Genomic DNA, 18967 nt, shown 5'->3' with positions numbered 1-18967 from the left:
GGACATACAAATGACAGGAATTGAAAAGCAAGTTGAATCGCTAGTCTAAGAGACAACAAGATTATAATGATAACTATCAAATAAGATTGCATAAAAACATTGAAAAGAAGAATAACAAACTCTACCTACTCGCTGTACACAGATTCCCCCTCCCCCGCTATGCTTAACCAAGTAGCAACTGCTTTAAAAATTCCCAAGGCACATCACTTCTTCCATCCCAACAAAAAAAAAACGCCATACAAAGTGCAACAAAATTGAAGTTCCTCGAAAAACTATCAACCAAAGAACGAGAAAAACCCACGCTTCTTAGGTTCCTCCTCAACCATAACAGCCTTCATACTATCCTGCTCAACAAGCCTCCAAGCAGCCTGCTCAAATGCAAGTCCAGCAAGAGTAGGAGGCTTATTCAAAACAAGTGGGTACCCTCTATTCGTGCTTCGAATCACTTCTGCATCCTCAGGAATCACACCCAACAAAGCCAACCCCAACATTTCCTGAACATCCAATACCGACATCATATCTTCACCTCTAATCATATCCGTCCTAACTCGATTCACAATCATTTTAATATCTTTAATCCCATCACATTCAAGTAACCCCGTTACGCGATCAGCATCTCTAAGACTAGTTATATCAGGTGTAGTAACAAGTACAGCTTCATTAGCAGGTGTAATAGCAGTAATAAAACCAGCATCAATACCAGCAGGACAATCAATAATAATGAAATCAGGACTACCTTCTTGACGCGCTTTCAAAGCGTCAACAAGCCATATCAAAGCTTTTCCTCCAAACCCCAGTGGTAATTTCGACCTGGGCTTCGAAATACACAAGAGTTCGAAATTAGACCAACGTTTATCACGCACCAATGCTTGGTCAAGTCTACAATCTCCATTTAGTACTTCAACAGCAGTGTAGTTAACACGGTTTTCTAAACCGAGAAGAAGATCAAGATTTCGTAGACCCACGTCAGCATCTATGGCTACAACTGAGAAACCTAGTCGTGCTAATGAAAGACCCACATTGGCTGTTGTTGTAGTTTTTCCCACGCCTCCTTTTCCAGATGTTATCACTACTACTCTTGGGGTTTCACCTGATAGTTCTGGTTTTCTATTCCATTGAAGAACTGAAACTATTTTGTTGGGCCTATTTTTTAGATTAGATTTTCTAATTAAGTGTTTGGGTGTTGTTGATATTGGGAAAGGTGAGTTTTTTTTGTTAGGGCTTATAGTGTGAAGTTGCAGAGAAATCATGGCTGTGTATAGAGAAAGTGATGTTCACTTGTGTGTAGACACAAATAGTCTCTCTTGCCACACGTGTGGTGTAAAGAAGAGTGGAGTTAGTAAGTAGTTATGTAACAACAGTCTGGTGCATGGGATCAGTGTTTTAAGATGGTTCAAGAACGTTCTTTTGGCTTCTTTATTAAAAGGATACTCAACCACACTCTGGCTTCAGAAGTTTTAAGAACAACTAGAAAAGGTATGAAATACTCTCTTTTTATGGTTTCTGTATGATATCATGAATCATTTGCTTGCTGTATGTAATAAAATTGCAGTCACTTGCTGTAGTATTTTGTTGATTACCCTATTGGTGAATGTCGTCAAGGCTGTTTTAGGAATGATAATTAAAATTTTGCATCACTTGCTTCTAATTAAGTACAACAATAAACTTCATGATTGATACTTCAATACTATTTTATTTTTTTGGGGTATTTATGATAAAATCAAAATAATATTTATGATGGTTCAATAAGTTTTTAAAGATAGTACATAAATTCTAATGTTGTTTGAGGTCGTGAACAGTTGTATGGTCTACAAGATGTTGAAACTATTAGTGGGTTATATATGATTTTAAATTGTTTGTATTTTCGCGTGATTTTTATGTTAAATGGTCGGGAATACAAAAGTGTGTGGCATGGTGTACTGGCGTATGATAGAAGCTTTAAGATGATGAAAGAAGGTGGAGGTAAAATCTTATGGTGTGGTTTTACGATTTTGAAGTGGGCAAAGCAGTGGTGATTATCCGAAGGAGAAGGGGGTGTATGTTAAGGACGATTACATATATAAAGGCAATCGTAACAGACCTTGAGAAGATTGTGACTGTTAAAAAGATATAGCACGAGTATTTTCTATGTCCAATAAATTTGTTACAGCTTTATGACTCTTTTTGAGTTGGTTGGAGGCTTTTGAATTTCTTTCGATGCAATGTCACTTGTGTGCATTTTGATTCCTGTTGCTGTGATACATCCGTAATGGGAAAGCTCTCCCTTTGGTTTACGCTATCGCAAGCAACAAAAGCGGCAAGTACTTGAGCTTTTATGGCGCACATTGGTTCATCCATTTCTTAGAACCTCAAGTTCAGGATGAAGCCATGAATGGGGATATTAGCTGTATAATGGGGCTTTGTGGAAGCAAAGGAAAATTTTCTTACTAGATTACTTTAGATGGGCTTGGAGATGGAACCATAAAGGAAATCTTCCTAGATAGTGAATGACTTTTGTTATCGTGTTTGAGCACGTAGGCATGGATATTGGAAGTTGCAAATTGCGATGCGGTTCAATTTCCTTAATGGACTTTTCACATTTATATGTTATAATTACAATAGATAAACATATTCTTACGGCTTCCCTCTGTGCCTTGTGTGTGAGGCAGGCTTTTTGGCTAATGAAGCCTTACTTTATGCCCTAGCTTTCGAAAGTATTGAAAACGGATCGTCATAAGTGGCTTTTGGCCAAGATAAGATGTGAACAATAATGTGCCCTTCTGAAACTACTTCTCTAGGAGTCTTGTGAAAATTCTGTACAGCTAAAGTGCGGAAGCGTAGGTCAAAATGTTATAGTGGCTCACAGATTTCTAAGTGAGATCTCAATGAACAGTCAACTAAATTTGTAACTTTTTGCTAATTGTAACTCAATGTGCTTGCTACATTACTATGTGGTAGTCTTATGAGGTAATTGGTGGTATTAATGTTTTCATGTGCCTTTGGAGCACAGCCTTGTGCAAACCCATTAATTTCATCTTATGCAACTTCAGGTAGTGATGTGCGTAAGTCTATCTGGTGTTCAGGCTTCAATACCCTTCAAGCTTTCAAGAAGAAGAAGGTGCTCTTATCTGAATGCGTGGCACAACTGGATTACTTACTGCAAAGAATATTCTTAAAGGCATTTCTCTGAGAGGAAGATGGGGTAATATGTGCTATGAATTTCTTATCAGCCTTATTCTTTTATACTTTACAATTTTTTCACACTAACAATTGTGGTCGCACTAATAAAAGTAGGTACCATGACAATCTCACCAAAGAAGCATGGTAATGATATAGGTGAAGGAGGATCGCCAGTTACTGATGATAAAGCCGAACCCATTGTGGCCTTCAGCAAGCCGCCTCTTCCACCTGTTATGGGGCCATTTCTTGTTTTCTCATTACTGGAAATGGTTTCAGGCCATGATAAAAATGACTGATAGGTCATATTATGATGCCATGTTGTTGTCTTTACTGTACTAGAATTGTTGGGGCGTGAGCGAGTTTGACTCACACGAGTCCAGACTGGAAAAAAATATTCAAAGCCACCTGTCCTCGGATAAACCAACATGACAAAAAAAAATCCTAACACCCATTTTTGTCGTCCCTCCACTGTACTGTCACCAAATCTATTGTTTTATTTTTAGGACGCTTCACATCTCGATCACCAGAACATACGACAAATCATCTGATATCTCGAATTGTGTAGGGTGTACAACCTGAGTAGGATCTCATCCACACTTTTGTAACATCGAAATGTGGAATACGTTATGAACCCATGCTAACTTTGGATGTGGTTCATGACGTGTTTCACGTTTTGATGTTACGAAAGTGTACAAGATCCTACTCGGGTTGTACACCTATGCAGTTAGAGATATCAAATGATTTGTAGTATGTTGTTCGACTTACACGATACTTTAGAAATAAGACGGTGGATTTGATGAAGGTACAGTAGAGCGACGACACAGGCCTGTGTCTTTGAATATATTTTTTCAATCTGGACTAGTGTGAGTCAAACCCACTCACATACTTGTTTGTTAGATTGTTGAAGATACGGATCAAGCTATTTCTACTATTTCTACTGAACAATTATCTAAAACTTAGGGGTGTGCCAGATTGGTATCAACTCGAGCAGTAAAACTATGAAGTTGGTTGTGTTTAATGTAGCATGTGAAAAAATAATCAACTTGTACGTTATGCAGACTGAAGAGAAACTCTTGTAGGTGGCCTTCGTTAGTAACTCTTCTGATGTAGTCAGGTATCTTTCTTGATTCAGCAAATATTAGTTTTCTTCTCCGAGATGTTTTAGAAGTCAAAATTTGATGTTCAATATTATTTATCGTCATGTAATGGATCTCGGTTCGACGCCATATCGTCAGGAAAATCATGATCCAAAAATTGTTGGTCCTGTAAAAATTCAATTCTTCTGATAGAGGATATACTTTTCTTGATAACTAATATAGATACATACATTGACTCGAACTTATATGAGAAATTCATACTTATCCGATGCCCACAGCTTAACTCAGTTCTTATCAAGAATTGTTCGGCAGTCTCTCTGAGTGCTGCCAAATGATTACAACTTTATTGGAAAAAATTAGTTACATGACATCAACCTTTTGAAATTTGCAGCACAGCACATAGAATATACATACATATATATTTGTTCAAAAGTTTATGCAGTCATCAAATTCTTTAAACAGAATAAACTTTCTTGGTCATCATCACGTGACAGTCCATGTTGCTGAGGGTGCTAATGTGTGTTCATTTCCTTGACCCATAAAATAAATTTTTTTGAGATTTTATGAAATATGTTAACATTATTATCATGTGGATAAGAGCATTTCCAATGCAAGTCATTATGGTGGGTTTGTGACTTTATTCACTTCTAAATGGTTCAAAATTTTTGCCCAATGCAAAAGTGAATACTAAGGTGACTATTTTTCCAAGTCAAAACGAAGGTGAAATTTTTAATCGAGATAGTAGTTGAGTTGTGAATTTTTAAAGTGCGGAAGCGTAGGTCAAAACGTTATAGTGGCTCACATATTTCTAAGTGAGATCTCAATGAACAGTCAACTAAATTTGTAACTTTTTGCTAATTGTAACTCAATGTGCTTGCTACATTACTATGTGGTAGTCCTATGAGGTAATTGGTGGTATTAATGTTTTCATGTGCCTTTGGAGCACAGCCTTGTGCAAACCCATTAATTTCATCTTATGCAACTTCCGGTAGTGATGTGCGTAAGTCTATCTGGTGTTCAGGTTTCAATACCCTCAAGGTTTCAAGAAGAAGAAGGTGCTCTTATCTGAATGCGTGGCACAACTGGATTACTTACTGCAAAGAATATTCTTAAAGGCACTCTGAGAGGAAGATGGGGTAATATGAGCTATGAATTTCTTATCAGCCTTATTCTTTTATACTTCACAATTTTTTCACACCAACAATTGTGGTCGCACTAATAAAAGTAGGTACCATGGCAATCTCACCAAAGAAGCATGGTAATGATATAGGTGAAGGAGGATCGCCAGTTACTGATGAGAAAGCTGAACCCATTGTGGCCTTCAGCAAGCCGCCTCATCCACCTGTTATGGGGCCATTTCTTGTTCTCTCATTACTGGAAATGGTTTCAGGCCATGATAAAAATGACTGATAGGTCATATTATGATGCCATGTTGTTGTCTTTACTATGATGTCTTTACTGTACTAGAATTGTTGGGGCGTGAGCGAGTTTGACTCACACGAATCCAGACTGGAAAAAAATATTCAAAGCCACCTGTCTTCGGATAAACCAACATGACAAAAAAAATCCTAACACCCATTTTTGTCGTCCCTCCACTGTACTGTCACCAAATCCATTGTCTTGTTTTTAGGACGCTTCACATCTCGATCACCAGCACCAGAACATACAACAAATCATCTGATATCTCTAATTGTGTAGGGTGTACAACCTGAGTAGGATCTCATCCACACTTTCGTAACATCGAAATGTGGAATATGTTATGAACCCATGCTAACTTTGGAGGCAATGAAAGCCTATACGCCATGGTTCATGACGTGTTTCACGTTTCGATGTTACGAAAGTGTGTACGAGATCTTACTCGGGAATGAAAGCCTATACGCCATGGTTCATGACGTGTTTCACGTTTCGATGTTACGAAAGTGTGTACGAGATCTTACTCGGGTTGTACGACCTATGCAGTTAGAGATATCAAATGATTTGTAGTATGTTGTTCGACTTACACGATACTTGATCAAAATGTGAATCGTCTTAGAAATAAGACGGTGGATTTGATGAAGGTACAGTAGAGCGACGACACAGGCCTGTGTCTTTGAATATATTTTTTCAATCTGGACTAGTGTGAGTCAAACCCACTCACGTACTTGTTTGTTAGATTGTTGAAGATACGGATCAAGCTATTTCTACTGAACATTATCAAAAAAATAGGGGTGTGCCAGATTGGTATCAACTCGAGCAGTAAAACTATGAAGTTGGTTGTGTTTAATGTAGCATGTGAAAAAATAATCAACTTGTACGTTATGCAGACTGAAGAGAAACTCTTGTAGATGGCCTTCGTTACTAACTGTGATGTAGTCAGGTATCTTTCTTGATTCAGCAAATATTAGTTTTCTTCTCCGAGATGTTTTAGAAGTCAAAATTTGATGTTCAATATTATTTATCGTCATGTAATGGATCTCGGTTCGACGCCATATCGTCAGGAAAATCATGATCCAAAAAAAAATTGTTGGTCCTGTAAAATTCAATTCTTCTGATAGAGGATATACTTTTCTTGATAACTAATATAGATACATACGTGACTCGAACTTATATGAGAAATTCATACTTATCCGATGCCCACAGCTTAACTCAGTTCTTATCAAGAATTGTTCGGCAGTCTCTCTGAGTGCTGCCAAATGATTACAACTTTATTGGAAAAATTAGTTACATGACATCAACCTTTTGAAATTTGCAGCACAGCACATAGAATATACATACATATATATTTGTTCAAAAGTTTATGCAGTCATCAAATTCTTTAAACAGAATAAACTTTCTTGGTCATCATCACGTGACAGTCCATGTTGCTGAGGGTGCTAATGTGTGTTCATTTCCTTGACCCATAAAATAATTTTTTTTGAGATTTTATGAAATATGTTAACATTATTATCATGTGGATAAGAGCATTTCCAATGCAAGTCATTATGGTGGGTTTGTGACTTTATTCACTTCTAAATGGTTCAAAATTTTTGCCCAATGCAAAAGTGAATACTAAGGTGACTATTTTTCCAAGTCAAAACGAAGGTGAAATTTTTAATCGAGATAGTAGTTGAGTTGTGAATTTCGGATGGGATGTTGGATTCTGCCTCGTGTGTATTTTTTAAAAAAAAACGAGTTTTTTTTTCGGATTTTGTCTTGTATGATTTTTTGTTCTTTTTTAAATTTCAGACGAGATGTTTCATTCTGTTCAAAATGTTTTTTCGATTTTTACGTTCAAATGGAATCTAATATCTTGTCCGAGATTAATATTCGGTGAAATGAGATTTTGAGCAAGGGCCTCAAAATCAGAAAAAATAATAACTTGCATTGGGAATGTTTTAAGTGGTGAAATGAGATTTTGAGCTAGGGCCTCAAAATCAGAAGTACACCATATTAGAATCTGACTGCCTGACTGAATAATGCCTGACTTAAAAAAAGGTCCAAAATCTACATCGGTCTACTCTACTCCTTTCCTTCTTCACTAGTCACTGGACAATAACAACCATTCTCCGACACGTGTCCCATCAAACTTGTTAAAAGACAAAACTACCCCTACAGCCTCCACGCAGAATTCATGTGGCGCTTTATTTAATCACATTTATCCAACAGACGTTTCTTTTTTTTTTTTTTCCTCCTTTTCTTTATATATTTTTTTTCTCTCCCCGCGAACAAGTGGAAAAATTAGGTTGGTTCTAGATCCCAAATTAGATCTGATCCGAAAACAAATAATCCTCAATTTGCATGTTTTATTTCAATTCCCTCTCCTTTTTCCCCAATTCTGAAGGTCAGTTTTTCTCTCTATCTTTATCATTCATTGAAATTTTAACTAATGAGGTGTTTTTTTTATCAGGAGTTTTAATGTAATTGGATCTATTGATTGTGATAATTTAATCATATTTGTTGTTATTTATATTGTTTATGTTTCTGATGCTAGTATAGTAGATTGAAATTGATGTTATTTTAATTTGTGAATTTGATGGATAGAGAATTGGGGATTTAGGTGAATTAGGGATCTATAGTTCAAATATGGGGATTTGAACTGCTAATTGTTTTTTTATTTTGGTAAAATGTATGGATTGAATGGGAGAATTGGGAATCTATGAAATGATGCATTTTAGGTGAATTAGGGATCTAGAATAGAAATTTGGATTTTGGATCTGTTAGTGCTCAATTTTGGGGTTTGAAGTATTTAATATGATTTTATAATCAATTCAAATATCAATTTGATGGGTTTTTCGAGTTGGACTTCTCTAGCTCATGTTCAATTAATGCCAAATTAAACAAATTAACTCCTACTTCTGGGAAATAGTTTCTACTGAACTTTAACTCTTCATTTGGCATGGGAGATGTTATGTAATTCTACTTTTTCAACTAAATACACTCCATGACTATAAATAATATACAACAGGAGGCCCATGTTAACACATCACACGGTGGTATATTTGTCAAAAGAGTAGGTCAATAGTTTGTAGTCTTTTAGATCCTCTTACTTGAAATAGGTGGTTAAGATTATAAGTATATGTTTACTTTAGAGATTTTTTAAGTTGGATTCTGTAATTTTCTTTTTAATGACAAGTGTTTCTCTTTCATTGCAGGAGAGGAGGCGATGTGAGATCTGTGATATCCTTATTGTTATAGTTGCTTTTCGTTCTGAATCTTCATATTGGTATCGTTTCTTACTGAGATGGGTAAATGCAAGGGCTGTGGGAAATTGGGGAGAATGACACCGACAGATATTTCTGTTAGCTCTTACCACTTTGCTCTTCTGCTATCACCTGTTGTTTCTGTCTGGGACTGCATCGTTAGAAAGATGAGATATTCTTTCAGACCTGAATGGGTGTAGGGGTGGACTGGTTAACGTTAATTAGATCCCTCAGCACTTCCCGTTTTAGATAAAGGAGATTTTAGTTTTTATTACCAAAGAAAATAGTTATAGAGAAATCTGTACAAGTTTTAGAGGAGTTTTTTTTAAAAAGTTGCTAACAGAATTGATTTTTTAGAGAAATCAATAGTTGACATGGATACTATAGCGTGCATTCAAGCACCGCCTGTTAGAAAAGGGAAGAAAAAGCAAGCGAAGGATGAGGTAGATCGTCTCAAACAAGCTGAGAAGAAGAAGAGACGCTTGGAGAAAGCACTTGCTACTTCTGCTGCTATTCGATCGGAGCTGGAAAAGAAAAAGCAGAAGAAGAAAGAGGAACAGCAGCGGCTTGACGAAGAGGGAGCATAATAGCAGAGGCAGTAGCTATGCATGTCCTCCTTGGAGAAGACTCAGATGAATCTTGCAAGATTTTACTGCAACAGGATGAAGGTTTCAATCCTTGGAACTGTGCCAGTAATATAGGCCTTTTATGGGAGGGCGAAAAGCAGGCCCTGGTAATCAGGGCTATACAAGGTATTCACTTGAAGGACGGGCGGGTGTCAGATGCTTATGGAGGAATGTCATGTAAATGGAATGATTGGGGGTTTGGTAGCTGGTCATTGTCACAGGATATATTTGGAAAAAAGCCATGCACCATATTTTGAGGAGAGAATACGTGGCACAACAGAGATCTCGGCTGGGCTTATTGCAGCTCAGGCTGTTTCTTCCCTTCAAATTAGGAAGATGCATGCAGAATCCATTCTCATCAATAGAATGTTAAGACGGTAAGACTGGTATTAGCTGAATTTCGGTAGAGGTCTGATCTCTGTAAGGAGGTTTGATAGTAGTCTTCAATAAAGTGTTGTATATATTATTATCATCAAGTATCGTCTGTTGGAGTTGAGTTGTGTGTTGTTGCAGTGTCTTGTCCTTGGACGTTGGCTTTTATTGGTCATTGCAATAAGCTTGCTGTGGTATGGTGTATACTGAGAACCATGTATCGCTTTGGTTATGATACAGTTTTATAAACATTTTCGAGGGTCCTTGTCATGTACGAGTTATAAAGTTGCTTCGAGTTGGGTATGTTTTTTATTATTATTTTCATTTTTTCGGATAAGTGAATATATGAGTTAATAGTTAATACATGTAAGTCTTTTGATTAATCGTTCAAGAGAATCATAGTTTACAATCATGTGATACAGGTATTTATGTGGACCTCCATAGTCCATACTGTGGGTTCTGTAATCTGTTGCAAACATCAAAATCTCGTTTTTCTTGTTCGGGTATTATGGTATTATAATGTCGAACCTTCACCTTTTATTCTAGATATTTTTCTGAATATTTTTGTGGTCTAAAGTTGGGCAAGGGAAAACTCTTTGGAGCTTATGTGATCAAAATTGTGTGTTTAGCAGCAGGTCTATACAGACGACAAAACATGCAGGTCACAAGGGTTATATACTTAGATTAGATAGCACTGACTTATTGATAACTAGTATTTGCCCGTGGCATACGGCATGATTAAATAGATGCGCGCACCTTCGGCGCCCAGACGCACATCTAAGCAGAAGCACAACAACAAAAAAAACCCAACTGTCCACCCTAAAAATCCAGCCAATTGTGCAGTATTATGTCAAATTTAGAGTCCCAACAATTTATGGGCTAGCCCAACAGTTTAGAAATTTTTGGATAGATCCTATGGTACTGATTTAGTTTAACAAATTGCACAAATCTTTAGAACACTTGGATTAGCCATGTCACAAGCAGCATAAAATGTTAAGAAAGTGTTTGGACCATAGGATGGAGGTCCTGTGGGACCCACATCACACTTCTTTGTTATATAGATAAACTAATAGCAGAAGTTAGTTCATGCGTGGAATGGGGTCACCTCAAACTAGTGTTCGTGATTTCGAATAGAATGTTGAAATTTCGGCATTGGCATAGAAATGTACGGTATGTTCCGCCAGGGGTATGATTGTAAATATTCGGAAACCATCAAAAAGTATTGGGAAATTGTCAAAACTTGAGTTGAATCCGTCGATTTAGAAAAAAACTTGATCATTTTCTCTGCACCTACATGAAACAGTTGGAATCCTCCACTAATGATCTCTAGATCTAGTCATTCAATGGTTGAGATCGTCTTCACCATCAAGACATGTTCAATTATCAATATCAATGACCCGGATTCTTCGACTTCATCTCGTGATATCATCACCTATCACCCTCATTATTCTTATCATTAGCACTAGAGACTCACTACAACACTCAAATCATTACCATCATTATCTTCTTAACCACACTCTTTTTCTATACCACCAAACAACATAATACACGGAATCACTACACACGCGTTTGACTTGTGAGGGACGTTATCACTCATCCCGATAATACACACGTCCATACCACCACGCGTGTCCTACCAACCACTTGCTTCACAACTCCTATAAAAGTCAACCCTAGAGCTACGTTTGCCATTGATTAAATTTCACCCCAAAGTCTTTGGATATATAGACATCTTCTTACTCTTGAATAACACCTATTACCACCCACCAAAACACTCATCTTTTTAGATTAGAGCTAAGTCATAAACACTTAGTGTAATGTCCTGTTAATCCCTTGAAATAAAAACATACATTTACAAATTGAATTAAATCTCCCGATCTTAATGAGTTGGGCTTCACTACTCATTATTGCTTTCTTCGAAAGCTTTGGAAGTTCGTTACAAATTTTATGGTGGTGCCTCCTTGACTCCATCTACAAGTCGCCATTTTTGCCTCCACTTCATTACCACCACAATTCTTTTTTAAAACTTAGGAGATAATGATGTCATATCCATCAAATCCAATGGTCTAGATTATTCACATAATTAATTAATTAAAATTTAAGACCTTACAAATTTCGATACACTGGTTGGAATTCTGTGCGAAATTTCAATTTTTAGAGTTATTGGAATTCGGATGATTCCAAAATCTCAAATTACTGCGGTACCAATTGTCCTATACTCCTAGCAAGTAGCAACAATGGAAAAGTTGTGGAGAACAACTTGAGGAAAGCTATGGTTAGAAAGTGACTCTACACCGGCAGTTCTTTCTTTAAGAAAAGGTACCATTTGTGGACCTTAACAGACATTGTTGTCTCCACTTCATTACAACCACCATTCTTTCTTAAAACTTAAAAGATAATGATGTCATATCCATCAAATCCAATGGCCTAGATTATTCACATAATTAATTAATTAAAATTTAAGACCTTGCAAATTCCGATACACTGGTTGGAATTCCGTGCAAAATTATAGTTTTTTGAGTTATCGAAATTATGAGGATTCCGAAATCTCAAATTATGGTCGTACCAATTGTCCTAGACTCCTAACAATGGAAACATTGTGGGGGAACAACCGGAGGAAAACTATGGCTAGAAAGTGACTATATAGGGCAGTTCTCTCTTTTTTAGAAAAAGCACCATTCGTGGACCTTAACATACATCAGCCAAGATGGAAGAGGGTAGCTTAAAAACTTAACCACTGGTGCATCTCGCATACGCTGCGAGAGGCCAATTTTTTGTGTGGATGTTGCAGCAAAGAAGCAATCTTCTATGAACATTGGAGAAACAATTTGGAGCACAACCAAACCCCTATTCATCACCAGTATAGAATGTGCTCACAGGACCTACTATAGATTTGATTAGGCGGTATGTAGATTTCAGTTTTAATTGACAATGTATCATTCTTTAATTGTAATAATATCTCTACTTGTGTGCAAATATATATATATATATATAATCACACATCAGTCTGTGTGAAGTAAGGATGAGCAGTGTCAAACCATAATTACTGAATCATTTGATAAGAAACTTTGTCTCACTAAGAGCATCTCTAGGTGGTAGAGGCATCAAGTGTCATGTTTAAGGCTAGATTTGAAGTAAGCATCGGTAAACAATGATCAGTTCTAGGTAGGAGGCAAACTTAGTGGACCTATTTTAGTAGTTAATAATTTATATAAAAAAAAAAATCTAAAACATAGAGTGTATTTTGGTTAGGTGGGTCCAATTTTAGATTTGTTGGTATTAAAATACTTATTATTCCATAAAAAGTGTGATAGCAAACCCAACAAAAAACCCACATGACACTCCAAATGTTGTGCGACACTTAGAGTGTCGTATGGAATGTTGAAAAAGTCAACAAACAACCCTAGCGTCGTGTTGGTTTTGTTTATTGACTTTTTCAACATTTCATGCGACACTTTATGTGTCGCGCCGCATCCGCAAACGAAACAACAAATTTGCCTCTACAGATGTGGCTAGACACTTGATGCATCTATATTTGAGTCCACATAGAATTGGATTTGGCCAAAATTTCAAATGGTAGAGGCAAATTGACACTTAATGCCTCCACTTAGAGATGCTCTAATTGTAGGGAATCAGACAATAGCATTTTAAGGGTTTATGTAGACTGAAAGATCAAGTGTGGTCACTTTAAAACCTATTGTTACTTGTTAGGTACTTAGCCACTTAGGTCCACTAAACTGTTAGTATATAGGGTTAGTATATACTACTATAAAATTGGTAGTGTCCAAGGAGAATGAATTACAAGTAATACAGTAAGAGTCCTGATAAAGAGAGATCATTCTCTCCTGAAATTAGAGCACTACTTTTCCCAACCGAGAGAGTGTAGTATCTCGAGATTCCACGTAGCTTAAAAAACTAAAAGAGTTTGACGAGGATTTTGAATGCTGGCTTTTGAGTTTTGAATACAATTTGAAAACAACCTTAAGTCTTCTCTCGTCTCTATTCGCTAGCTTTGTGAACTCTTTCGAAGTCTCTCTCTTGTCATCCGAGACCCCAAAGACACATCTCAAAAGGGCGAGGAGTGAATCTCGAGAGGTGACACCATCACAATTCTACCGAGAATTTCAGCAGAGTTTCCTTTGTTTAATCGACCCGTGTAAAACCCTAAAACCTGTCATAAACTGTCATAACACGGAAATCCTAAACTACAACCTTCCAACAACCATATATATACAACCCAACCTTCTAAACAACATTATATACATCCACCATTTGTTTAAGTGTAATCGCTACTTTCGAATACATCAAATAAATACATCAAAAGGAGCGGAGCTCTATAAATATACAACCAAAAGAAAAGAGCTATGCTCATTATATACAGCAAAAGAATAACCTAGCTTATCTCTATACAGCCCAAAAGTATAAACTTGACTCTGTCTCTCGTCAAGCATAAGGGGAATCCTCCCAAAATCCCATAACCATCATTTGGGGTTAGGAAAAGCCTCCTCCATAACTTGCTTTCGTCTGAAATGTTAAGTAGGATGAGCAACAACGATGCCCAGTAGAAACACACATAACCAATAAATAGTCTACTTATAGAAAACATTTAAAACATGCAGGGTTTCTATAATAGTATTCAAATATTGTGACTATGTATATATACATCACTAACTAGCATAAATCATCTCGACATGCTTCATTGATATACAAAATAGAGATTTTCGCCAAAAAAAGGCAGTTGAAGTTTGTGATAAAAGAGGTGCAACAGTAGTGCCTGTATGGATTCAATAATGGTGTCGTCACTGTACAAAAGTGTGAAAGGTGCAACTTTCACTGGCAACACATATATAGTACGTTACCGAATAAGCTAAAAGCACTCGCATCAACGTACACCAAATTCCACAATGAACGGACAGCCCCTAGCTCATAATCCTGAATCCTGATTCTTCTTAACATACATTAATTAACATTCCAAGTTCATGAAGGCATTGAACCATAATTAATAACCATTGCATTACTAGGTTCCGCCATTAATTTTCTTATGGAATACAATACTAGATTGTGATCCATTCACATATCCAAGAGAGCAAAAAAAAAAACCAGGTGTTTTCTCATCTCAAGAAGACCAAAATGAAGTTGATAAGTGTACCAGAGTACATGGTGTATATGGGGGTTTACCTGCTTTCTCAGGAACTTCACTCCAACAACCATAGCCATTGGTGGTGATATATCGAATGAGCTTTTCGTCTTCTTCGGGTGACCAAAGGCCTCTTTTAACTTTCTGTTGATTGCAGCAAGAATGATGGCCCATGACTTCAATTCAAACTTCTCTATGCTAATCCCTCTCAATCTTCTTCAATTCTTCTTGTTGATTTCTTTGTATCGTTGCTGTTTGTTGTATGGTTTGGAAACGTTGGGCTTCTCTTTCCTTTTAAAATGTTTAAGGGTCCGACACTGGTACCGGATGGTCCCATTCTCTTAATAGGTCCCAACATTCCATCTAACCTTAAAACGACATGGCATCAACTTCATTCCATGTTTTCTACGTTCTACACTGTATTACTACATAACCAACTTCTTCACACGTACCCCCAACAACCCATGCTAAGACTACTAACCAAGTGTCCAAGTACACACTTTACTGTACCTCTCTACTCGACTGCTTATATTGTTATATAGGAGTATTTTCAGTTGCAACTTGACTCATTGTGCGGGCCTCTCAACACATGCCATTTTATACAAAACTCTATTAAACATATCAATAAAACTGGATTTTGACCTCGTGTGTAAAAGGCTTCGACGTGACATTGTGCCCCAGGATTTAAATTTCATTTTCGGTTATTGTTTCGGTGAACACAGAAAACGAAAATATATAAATTTTCGATAATTTTTTGTGAAAAGTAAAAAAAAAATATGCGAATATATCAACAAAAATAAAAAGTATGGATAACAACTATTATTTCAAATTTAAATATTTATACACAAAAAATGACCAAAATAAGACATATATAGATAATTAACAATTTCAAGTAGACATATATGAAATGTCCAAATGTCCCCATAAAAAAAATAAAATTAAAAATTAAAAGGAAAATGCAAAAATGATTGATGGTAAGGTGAAGCTAAGTGTTTGTTTGAGAAAAATTAGGTATTTAATGTTTAGTAACTAGTAAATATTAAATGTTAAATGTTAAATTGACAAAGGCCCGGGCTACTACGAGAATATCCTTATAGGGATAAGGGTTCCGGAGACCGTTAGATGTGTGGATCCAACAACAGAAAATCAAAACAAAAAAGAAGAGAGAGAATGTGAGTTTGTTTTTTATTCTTGGATCTCGTCTATATGAGGATATCCTCGCGGTAGACGAACTCATTGACAAAAGTAACTTCTATTTAAATTATTTATTGCACTTTGTACAATTCAAAATTTTCTGTAAATTTCATGAAAAACTACATATTACTGTTAATGTACAAAATAAATGAAATCCAAAACATGATTGAAATTTTCGTAAAATTACTTTGAAAACTTACAAACAGAAAATATAGAGTTCGAAATGTTTCAATGCCCATCGAAAAAGAAAAATATCGTAAAAATTTAACGAAAACTTCTGAAATTTAGTTCCTTGATGTGACCACAAACAATAAGACAAACACGTCGAATGCATAACACAACTATGATCATTCATTATAGCAACATTAACAAGCAATGCTGAAGAGACGCGTCTTAGAGACACCAATTTACAATCTAGAAGGCACATGACATATTCCTAGTACAAGTCTCGCTCCTACTCCCTGAGTCCCGGGCATGGGCTTAAATTGGATGTCGTGAAACTAATAGACGCGTAGGTGTTGCATGGTTTAAAGTTCAAACCAGGGTGAACGTATGTACATCGATCAACATGATGCATCGTCTATTTATGAGAAACCTGATTCTAATCAAAATGAAACTTTTGTATTATTTGCATCTCCCATAACCCCGGACATGACTATAGACTATTATAGACTCTATTAGTCCTTCCACTAACATTAGCCAGGCCTATTGGCCATGTCTGTTTTACCGACAAGTTAAAAAGAGGTAAGAACAATGTTTTCTTCGTTTCTTTATTTCTTTTCTGGTAAATGCATCTCTATCGTCATCAGTTTTAAAGAAATAATTATTTCCATTTGGAAACATAAATAATGCTTTATTCACAAGAAAAATAACTGATGTGCATAGGTTGAGCATGATTGTTAGCCTACAATATCTAGGTGAGACCCATCAAAAACTTGTTTCAGAATATTGTATATATTTGGACATTTTCAAATTCCTAATCGTGAAAAAAGAAGAATGTATGTTCTATAACTGGTAAATCTAATTGAAGTCTGTAAACCTTCAACCTGAATTCTACTAAACTTTTGTATTCATATCAACAAAGTTATCAAGCCTTTTCAATTATATATATGGCCGGTTATCTCAATCATATCGAAGTACTTATTTAGCTGCACATAGAGATTATAGATGGAATTACTTTAATTGTGGTCCCTGTGGATTACCTTATTTGCTAAAGACATTCTTTTATTTATTTTTATTTTTTCGATAACCAAAAGACATTCTTTTCTCATCAATAGAAATGGATATGATGTTGATGACTCACAGAGTCACAGTACAGAACATCGCCATACTTTGATAGATATGATACTTAAAATTTTGATCACCCAGCCATTGTCCCAAGTCCCAACATGGAAAAAGGTGATTTTATGGGTTATTTTGGCCCTTTGTCCTATTAAAGACTTGTTTATCGTTTAATTTATAACCATCTCGTCCCAATCAGAAGTATATAATTTTACCATAATAATGCAAACTTTAACCCCCTCCTTGCATTGTGTTACTTAAACTAGGATTTGGAAAGTTGTTAATGAGAGGATAAGTTAACTTGGAATACAAATTCGAGTACTTTGTCTAATGAGGAAAATGTTTGCATATACGTAGATAGACAAACTGGAGTGATAGATGCTGATTGATACAAATCATTCACCACATTTGATGTAAAGAAACGACCTATGACATTTGCTTGGATGGATAGCAAGGGCTACTTAGAAAGTTATTAAGCAAATAAATTCCCATGATTTAATAAGGAGGATTCTTCTCAAGGAGGGTTTGAAAAGGAGAAATGATTATGCTTAACTTTAGAGAGGAGCAACAACTGTGCAACTGTGCTTGGGACCTAATACAATATTAGTAACTTTTCCTTTAAAGCTTGGTTGGTTGAATTACAAAGTCATGAATGGGACCTAATACAATACCTCCACTATAATTATCTCACTTTCCTCATATGTGGTCCTGCTCGTAATAAGTCAGGAACTCAGGACACAACAATCTTCTTTCACTACCTCCGTGAAAACTTTCAGCTGCACATATGAATTTGGAATAATTGTTTCAAGGTAATTTCTCATCATTATTGGTTGGGTTTAAGTACACGCAAGGCTTGAATCCAAAAGACGAGATATACTGTTGCCACTGGACTTAAAAATTTAGTATACATGGCTAATTGCAAATATAATTATACAGGCGATATTCTGACAAATTATTAGGACCTAGGGACAACAAGAATTTTGTCATTTTGTCAGTGAATATGCAAGCTGTAAGGAAACTTGTAAGGCCTTGCCTGTTTGAGTAAAACGGAAGGACGTACGAGATGTACTGTCGCCCTTGGATTAAAAATTCAGTATCATTGCCAAAGCGCGCAGTATATATTGACTGTGTTTTGCAAGTTGCATTGTACATACTTTTAAGAGAATGGGAATGGTCGTTAGCGATTATCTCACAACTTGGCATGTTTCAAGTTTCAAGTTTTCTGCTATGTAAGTTGCTTAAATGTGATTTTGGAACAACTTTCTTCATTACAACTATCATCCTAATGAAACCATTGTCGCAAATTGAATGCTAAGACAAGCAAGGGCAATTGACAGCTTGTGTAAGCCGAACTTTTTGCTTTCTCCATGATGATTAAAAGTTATGGCAAATTTATACTTGGCAAGAGTCCAAATTGTCTTGCTAGAATTGTGATAATTTATT

The 18967-nt window shown here is 36.2% G+C and overlaps 1 protein-coding gene and 1 pseudogene across 2 annotated transcripts; one reads left to right on the top strand and one right to left on the bottom strand.

Annotated features, from left to right (window-relative positions):
* Positions 1-46: 46 nt before the first annotated feature.
* On the bottom strand, positions 47-1378 carry LOC147513486 (septum site-determining protein minD homolog, chloroplastic-like). Its single transcript, XM_086596539.1, has one exon. It carries the CDS (start codon positions 1248-1250, stop codon positions 276-278), a length of 975 nt encoding a protein of 324 aa, XP_086452665.1. The 5' UTR covers positions 1251-1378; the 3' UTR covers positions 47-275.
* Positions 1379-5668: 4290 nt separating this feature from the next.
* Positions 5669-9812, top strand: LOC147513485 (uncharacterized; annotated as a pseudogene). Its single transcript, XR_015215479.1, has 2 exons — positions 5669-6612; positions 8867-9812. The product of XR_015215479.1 is annotated as an uncharacterized LOC147513485 (transcript).
* Positions 9813-18967: the final 9155 nt, after the last annotated feature.

This window comes from Coptis chinensis, chromosome 3 (genome assembly GCF_015680905.1).
Source record: "Coptis chinensis isolate HL-2020 chromosome 3, ASM1568090v1, whole genome shotgun sequence".
In the NCBI taxonomy this organism is placed as follows: domain Eukaryota; kingdom Viridiplantae; phylum Streptophyta; class Magnoliopsida; order Ranunculales; family Ranunculaceae; genus Coptis; species Coptis chinensis.
Note: the sequence above shows the minus strand (reverse complement) of the source record. Positions and strands in the feature narration are given on the sequence as shown.